Source organism: Sinocyclocheilus grahami, unplaced genomic scaffold, assembly GCF_001515645.1.
Source record: "Sinocyclocheilus grahami isolate Dianchi unplaced genomic scaffold, SAMN03320097.WGS_v1.1 scaffold1187.1, whole genome shotgun sequence".
Lineage (NCBI taxonomy): Eukaryota > Metazoa > Chordata > Actinopteri > Cypriniformes > Cyprinidae > Sinocyclocheilus > Sinocyclocheilus grahami.
The window spans coordinates 35,717-44,768 of NW_015506366.1; the positions used below are offsets into that span (position 1 = coordinate 35,717).

At 38.0% G+C, this 9,052-nt stretch overlaps 1 protein-coding gene across 1 annotated transcript in view; it reads left to right on the forward strand.

The window, feature by feature from the left end:
- The first annotated feature begins 452 nt into the window (after positions 1-452).
- The window catches only part of LOC107567780 (contactin-associated protein-like 5), a 72,703-nt gene continuing 64,103 nt past the window's right edge, over positions 453-9,052 (forward strand). Inside the window, exon 1 of the mRNA XM_016253529.1 lies at positions 453-716. Within this exon, the coding sequence (XP_016109015.1) occupies positions 635-716 (82 nt within the window). The 5' untranslated portion in view covers positions 453-634. The remainder of the gene's footprint in view (positions 717-9,052) is intronic.

A 9,052-nucleotide genomic window follows, 5' to 3' on the forward strand; every position in this document is an offset into this window, starting at 1 on the left:
ATGTGGATGTCTAGCCATGTGGTTAGCTGGTCCTTTATACCATCTCAACCAGCTGTTTAACATCAGCTTCAAATGTTCAAGCTGGAACATGATTGCTTGTCAGGCAGCTAATCGCACCAACAAATAACCAGCTTTTACCATCTTAGACCAGCTGGAAACCAACTACTATGTTCTTAAACATCAACAGGCAGTGTCCTGGTGGAGCTGCCCATGGTGCTGAAAGCGTGTCGGCTCACAATCCACTGACGAAATTACTATGCCCTGATGAATATGCCACATACAGTTTTCCACATCGTTCGCCTCTGTTCCTCCAAAACAAATTTATATGTCATATGGGACTGGCTTCTGATGCATTTGGAGCTCAACCAGTGTTTGTTTTGGAAAATGAGGGACGCGTGGTAAAGGAGGGAGCGCGGTGTGTAAGTGTGTGCGCGTTAGAGGGATGACGATGACGGCGTTTGGGGAGCTGTGGGTGTCTTTAAGAGCTTCTTTCTGCTGCTTGCTGGTGTCAGGATAGAGAGGCACGAGCCACTGAAATACTTATGAGAACAGAGAGACGCGCGAATCGTATTGGAAATACATAGATTTTTTTATTCGCATTTAGGATATACTGCCATCGGGAAACCTGGACAACATGCAGTTGCCAAAGTCACAGGCTTTTGCTGTCAGCTTGACGCTGCTCTCCGTTCTCAGCTCGGCAATGTGCGCCAGTCACTGTAAGTACCTGCAGTGCCGTTTAACGTTGTATTAAAAGTTGACTTGTGTTTTCTTTAGATGCTTTTTTATTAGACCCATTGGTTTCATACAGATTCTAAACACTCTGAAATCAATTCAGTTATTGAAAGAGTGCAGGGGATTTAAAGACGATTCCTGCTAATGTAAACTTTAACTGGATCTGATGAACCCGTATCAATGTACAATGAATGACTGGTGCATATCGCGTATCACGATGCGACTTCTCATAAGCATCTGCCGAAAGATAGTGGAGCAGGTGTGTTTTTTTTTTCTGTTTGCAGTATAATAGCTTGGCACTAAAGTTACAGTAGATGACGAGACATGACCAATTCACATTTTCTTTCAAATATTAATGCACAACCAACTTGCTTCTGTTTTAATGTTCATGAAAAATGAATAATTTGTACTGAAACACCTTGGAAAGTGATAAAAGGGAAAATGGAGAGAATGCCATTAAGACTATAGTGCATAATATAAATCGCCTTGAAAGGCTAGAGGCGGTGAAGAGCATTGACAGTGTTGTCCATATTGTTAACTTGACTTCATCTCCATGCTGATTTATGCTGTGTGGGCGTCCGAGCATGAAAATATTGATTAATCAAGGCTTTATTCAGCCTAAATCACTGCATCCCCTGCCTCACATCTGCAGAGGGTGATACATGGAACAGAATGAAACAGATTTTGCTGAATTTCTGATGCTGACAAACTAGGTCTGACAAATGTTTTGCACTGCAGGTTAGTGGATAGTCAGTAGATTCTGTGGATATTCTGTTTACAGTCTTATGAAGACACATTTTCATTAACTTGGGTTTGTCCTGAAATGCTGACATTGACACACGTGTGCTCTGTCTGCAATTATCATCTGATCTTAGACAATAACAACAGCCTTATTGGTTCTCCTACGCCTGAACCATAGAGGAGATTATTGTAGACCGCCTTATTGTAGATCATGCATCTATTATCTATCACTGATCTGAGATAAGCTTTATCCGGTGGAGCTATGACCTCTTAGGCGTTAGACGTTCAGCCAGTTATATAAGAGTCGTTGTAAAACGTATGCTGTCTCATTCACTCATTTGTTATGATTAGAAGAGCAACATTTTTGGATCATGAATCTTTTCAATACGCGTGGCTTTTTTGGTACAAGAATGAATTGCTCTTGCAGATATTACAATTCAGTTGCAGTTACTAGCACACATATGGCTCTACTTTTGTTCTCTGTGTAATAATCCATCATGCTGTTCCTCTACCTCATCTTCCCTCAGTGTAAACACACATAAATATATAACAGATAGTTTCTCGGGAGGTAGATCAGAGCCTGCTCTCTTGTTCTTTTTAAAGTGTGGCTCATGAGAGACAAAATTATTTATTTGTTTTTTCCCCCCACAAATGTTTACAGCATTAGTAAGTTAAACAATATGTTAAAACAATTTAAATTCATGCCAGGAAAGAAAAAGAAGGTCAAATGTTATTTTATATTTTTATTCTTAGATTTAATCAAGTTGAATTAATTGAGGCGATAGTGCAAAATCTTACTTAAATGTAAAGTTTGAAATAGCTACTTTAATATGATAGAAACACTTTTAGAGTGATGCTTTGAAAATTGTGTGAATTGTCAGTTTGAGATGAGCACAAACAAGGAACTAGAACACAACTGTGGCCTTTCATTACTTTTTTGCTTTCATCTGATACCTTTTGATGACAGAATCTGGAAAATGATCAGTCCTAAATGAATGAGGCTTTTGCACGCAGGCTTTACTTGAGCTATTGGTAGGATGACTCTATTGCTGGTCTAGTTTCATTTATTTGAAAATAATTTATGAGGAATGCACATTAAATGGTGGTTTGCCTTGCTTTACATCTTGTGTTCTCTATTCTTTCATCCATTATTTGTCTCTAGTGAGCGCTCAGTATTAATTATGTATCTCAAATCTTCATGCAGTCTCCACTCCAATAAATGTTCTTGGATCAACCATGATAATGCATGCAATCAACCTTCCTTCATATGCATTCAATATTCCTCTCCACTTAAAACGTGATTCATATGCAGATAAGACATGTAGACATGAGTATGTACTATAACTTGTCAGAGTAAAGTTAGATAGTATTTCATTAGATTTTTTTATTTTATTATAGTGCCTCTGCAGCACAGGAAGAATATAACAGAAATGTAATACAACAGTGGCTCCATCTGAATGTTAATCCTGAAGCTTTCCTCTGAATATTTTAAACCCCCAACCCCCAAAATAGTGTTGTTTTTTTCCAACCACATACCAGCTTTAATGTTCTTGAAGCTTAAACTGATGCTCCCATGTTCCTTTCCATTACATTTTAGTCCATCGGAATACATGTGATACAATTATATTTATGTGTTTGACAGACACTTTTATCCAAATTGGCTCACATTCAAGGTATGCACACCAACATTCACATGGAAGCACACCAACAGTACACATTTTTGATGTCTTTGATCTTTGATTTTATATACTACCGTTCATATAATTTCTTTCTGTGATGGCAAGGCTGAATTCTCAGCAGTCATTACTCCAGTCTTAAGTACCACATGATCCTTCAGACATTATTCTAATTTGCTGATTCGGTGCTTAAGAAACATTTCCTATGTTAAAACAGTGGTGTTGCCTTTTGTGTGTGTGTGTGTGTGGAAACCATAATACCGTTTTTTCAGGATTCTTGGATAAATATAAAGTTCAAAAGAACAGCATTTAAGTAGAAATCTTTTGAATTTTAAATGCCTTTTATTGACACAAAATGTAATACATCCTTGCAGAATAGAAGTATTCATTTAAAAAATAATAATTAAAACGTACCTCAAATTTTTGAACAGCAGTGTATGTAATTAATTGTATATTATTATGTTCACTTTAAGTGATTGTTTTGAAGTGTGATATAAATACGTGTGTTGTAACTCCATGTGGGTGTTTGGAGAGAGAGATGCTGTTGTTTTAAACACTATGCTTATGCAATATCTAAAGTATTTAGCATATGACACTTCAGTGCTGCTCTCTCTTGATCTCTTTCACTGCACCAAATGCCCAGTGGGATGATTTTCAAAATACTTTTTTTGCCAGTTTCACTTCATGAACCTGATGAGGGTGTTAAAAAAAATAGGGAAGGAGTTTTATCCTAACACCACATCAAAGAACGTTCTCCTAAGTGTTAAGATTACCAAAACATCCTTTGAAACTTTGGAACTTTTTTGAAAAGAAGAGCATCCCATGTCCCATTCCAAATTATTTAACCTCTCCCTATTAAAACCTCACTCCATCTTAGAATATGTATATGTTACTCTGAAGTTCTTAAACTGTGATATGGTAGCATTAGCATGTCCCTTGAAGGCTCTCACTGAAACACAGAGATTGAAAGCAAAGCATCAACAAAAGTAAAACACACTTTCCTGCATTTCTTATCCCATCATGAACCAAATGCTGGCCAACCTTGTGACATTTCCATGAGCCAGCTGGGGGGGCAAAGCATGTGCCCCACCATCTGGGCTGATGGAATGGAAGCGGCCCAACTGTCATTGTCCTGTAACAGCAGACACGTTTCCCCTGACGTGATATTAACCAGAAGCTCACAGGACAATAACCTCAGGCATTTCCTCACTCTGTCCAACATAACAGGTTAACGATGGTCTAGCCCCGGGACTGGTGTCAAGACTCACTATTTCAGACTAGAAAATGTAGAAATCAATGCCAAATGTGGAATCAAGTCACTTAGCCATTGACCAACACTGTCTAAATAACATTCAAATAAAAATATGACATATACTGTAGGTCCATCAGCCACTTCTTCAAAAATGGTCAGGTTGGCATTGTGTGCCATTGGCGACATTTTTACTACAGCTTTTTAGCGTCATGATCTTTGGTCAGTGGTTCATGTCTCTTCTACATGCTGCTCTGTATCTTTTATTTTCTTCCTTGCACTATGATGCTTGATGTTGCCTTCTAGCTGTTATTTTCATTCCTAGGTTTTCATGCTCAGTGTTTATTGCAGAAAAAGGCTGATCTTGCCATCAAAAAAGGTTCATGCTTCATAACAGAAGACCATATTGAAATCTGCCCCGTATCCTTGAGCTACTTGATCTTTCTGTGTTGCTAGCCTTCTCATTCCATTCATTTCTCATCAGAGCATCTTTAGAAGCATGTCAGTATACTCATTTAATCTCATACGCCAAATCCATCAGCTCCGTTTCAAAAATCCATCTTTTCAACATCCATTTCATCAATGTTCTGCATTATAACGGAGTTATGATTTCTAATCATCTTTTGTCTTAGATTCTAAACACAGCACACCTACCTGAGACATCTGATTTTGTTCTGGCACAGGTAGAGGCGAGAAGCAGAAATATTTTTGCTGGGAGACAGAAAGCACTTTGTTGGCATTATTGAGTCGGATCTCTTTGTAGAGCAATGTTTGTTTTGGTGAAGTGCAGGCTGCCTAATTAGGGACCGAGTGATGCCAATCTCCCGTACAGCTCCGCGCATGTAGAGGCCACGAAATAACAGCTGTTCAAAAGCTATTAGGGGGAAATGCTGACCAATAATGCTGAAAAATGATAGCTGGCAGAGTAGCCAACACGAAACACGTCTCGCAGCCGAGGAAAGTGGGGAAAATGACAAGAGACATTCATCAAAATCTATTCAAGTTACAAAAATACCATGTTTTTATCTATTTAGCTGTGTTGGTCATTATGTTCATCTACAACAAAAAATATGGGCCATTTGACAAGCCGAGAAAGTCCATTCGAAGAAATTTCATTTAGTAATGAATTATCCTGAGATTATCACAGTAAGGCCAGGCATATTCAGTGGCATCAGGCCTATTCAAACTGATGCACCCCCACAGATTTTTGATCCAAATGGATTTCAAATGCCACTTCCAAAAGACAAAAAAATTAAGATTTTCACATTTGATAATTAAGTTCCACAATTATTGTAGGTGCAAAATTAATAGTGACCCAAAGATGTTGCCTTTTGGTGAATTTGGCACTTTTGAAGCCAAAATATGTAATTTAGCTTATGTGTTTCATGCAGAGATTTTGTGTGTGGGTAGTTGGGCGAATCTATCCAAAAGGTTACAAAACATAACATAATCTATTGAAATATGTATTATATATCCATTTAAAGGGGTCATATGATGCTTTTTTAAAGATCATTATTTTGTGTATTTGTTGTAACAGAATATGTTGACATGCTTTAATGTTCAAAAAACACATTATTTTTCAAATACTGTACATTATTGTAGGTCCTCTATGCCCCGTCTCTCTCAAACGCTTCTACAAAGTCCCTCCTTCCGACAAGCGCAGTCTGCTCTGATTGGCCAGCTGACCCAGTGCATTGTGATTGGCCGAACACCGCAAGCACTCGTCGGAAATGTAACGCCCCTTACCATAATCGCGAGCTTCATCTTTCAAAATAAATGTAAGACAAAAAAAGACAAAAAGACAGAGCCCGAATCTATGCACAATCAGCTTGTAACACTCCAAAGAGAAAGGAAAACTTGAAATCGCATCATATGACCCCTGTAAATGTCACACTTGGGAATCTGTGCTGCAGGTGAGACACATTAAAGACTACAGAGAACGCTCTCTGATGTACAAAATGTGTTTCCAAATGCAGAGATAAGGTGCACTGGTGCAGTTTAGCCTTGCGATGTCCAATGCTAAGGGCTTAAATTCATTTGTTTTTACAAGCTACAGAGTATGTCAAAGACTGAACTGATGCAGGACTTCATGTTCTTTATAAACTGATGCATGTTCTTTATATCCGGAATAGCATCAATAAATATGGTAATGTATGTTCTTAATTCAGTTCATAATTCAAAGTATATAATTGGATCTGAAGACATTGCAGTAAGTATTACGGTAAAAGGTTAGGTTACTTTATTTTAAGGTGTCATTCATTGTTACAGTGTAATTATACATTTATGTACTGAGTATTATTAATTAACTACATGTACTCACTATATGGTTAGGGTTAGGATTACGGTTTGACTTAGGGTTACTTGCATGTAATTATGCATAATTTATTGTTATTATAATAGTAAGTACATGTAACATGTAACAAGGACACGGTAAAATAAAGTGTTACCAGAAGTTAAAATAGTTATATTCATTTGGGGTTGGGTTTTTCTCATGAATCACAAAAAAAGTAATCTTGCATCTATGCATTCCTAGAGGAAAATGCAGGATGATCACTAGCAGTCAAGTTCAGTTCATTATAAAAATGTGTATTATATCAGGATTTGAATCCAACCCCCATGCACATTTTAAAATTACAGTTCTAGACTATCATGACTCACAGACTCGGGCAGAAGTGCCAGATCTGTCACTGAAGCCCCCTCAAAAAAAGTAGGTGCATGATGCCCCTGGGCATATTCCATAGAAAACAATTATTCATTGTCTTATGAAGTTCACTTTATATCCATATACAGATGAAAAATTGCACAAAAGATGTCAAAAATCTTTTATTATCTTTTTGTTATATATTGTAATGTACATGGGGGTTTGGGGAGCGTTCAACCTATCCATGTATGTTAAAAAATCCTCTCATGTGTAAAATACTGGGTCGGTCTGGCTGCCTTTAATTATGAGCAGTGGTGCACTCAGGGTGGTTGGGTTTTTCTCATGAATCACAAAAAAAGTAATCTTGCATCTAGAGGAAAATGCAGGACGATCACTAGCAGTCAAGTTCAGTTCATTATAAAAATGTGTATTATATCAGGATTTGAATCCAACCCCCATGCACATTTTAAAATTACAGTTCTAGACTATCATGACTCACAGACTCGGGCAGAAGTGCCAGATCTGTCACTGAAGCCCCCTCAAAAAAAGTAGGTGCATGATGCCCCTGGGCATATTCCATAGAAAACAATTATTCATTGTCTTATGAAGTTCACTTTATATCCATATACAGATGAAAAATTGCACAAAAGATGTCAAAAATCTTTTATTATCTTTTTGTTATATATTGTAATGTACATGGGGGTTTGGGGAGCGTTCAACCTATCCATGTATGTTAAAAAATCCTCTCATGTGTAAAATACTGGGTCGGTCTGGCTGCCTTTAATTATGAGCAGTGGTGCACTCAGGGTGTAACATGCTGTTTTACATCCTTTGCTTGAGTCTCATCAACAGCTTGGGTGATGCTAAAAATTAACTTGGCTAGGTTTCCTGGTGGGTGACCTTCTCTCGATCAATTTAGCAGTTGTCTTGGCAATGGGGCCCCTATAGTTTTCTGGCAAATATGCAGAGAATTAGCATGAACCTCTTTTATTTTAAGTGGAGATGGCTGTATGACTGGCTACCAGGGTTTTTCACATAATATGCAGTGCATTGAGCTCTTTGGGCTGTGCTGTGTCAGTGTCTTGCTGATATGATTTTTTTCTTTTAACTGTATATTAAAAGGATGATTAAAGGAAAAAGCTGAAGAGCATAATGTATAGCAGTTATCATTGACTTTGAAAGAAGGGTTAATGTTTCATAGGCCTGGGTACACTTTCTACTTAAAATCATTGGAGAGAATAACGTATCAAGGCATTGAGTGATGTTCCTATTAGGCTTCATGATGCATATCTGTCACAGAAAGAATTCCTTCCCAATCTGCATGAGAAGGTCAAGTTCTCATATGGTTTGCCTTTGGAACAGTATTCTCATGCTAAGTGCGGGGCCAGCAAATCCTGTATGCATGCAGAGCTATTGCTTTAGGACATTACTCACATTTTCAAAGAGTGACCACACACACCACTAATAACAGTCTCTACACTACTGCTGAAAACAAAAACATTTTAGAGCAGTTTGGGCCTGTTTTAGATGGGCGGCACTGTTCTCTTTCTGGCACAAGCTTGCACAAGCTCTTACTGGAATAAGACAATGTCTATTACTGGCACTGGCTGGTTAGGCTGGCTATTGCTGCAGGTAGACCATCTCAAACTGTGTAGCCTTGCCAAAACCAGCACGAAAGTGACTAAAACATAAGGCCCTCAAGGCCTTTTCACTTCTAGAATGAGAGAGACCGGTTTCATCCAATAAAAAATAAAAATAAATAAATCTGACTAACCAATGAGATTTTGGTCACATTTCTCAAGCCACTGCCACTGCATAATCTACCTTTTTGGTGACACTAAAGCTATTTGCTGACACCAGCAGTGGAGTCCTTCCCTGGTCATTGTGGAAAGTCTGCTAATAATATATGTGCATATAAAATTGATCCTTATAAAGATATTCCTGCAGTGGTGCTCTTTTACTCGTATAATGCACATACACACACACACACACACACACACACACACACACACA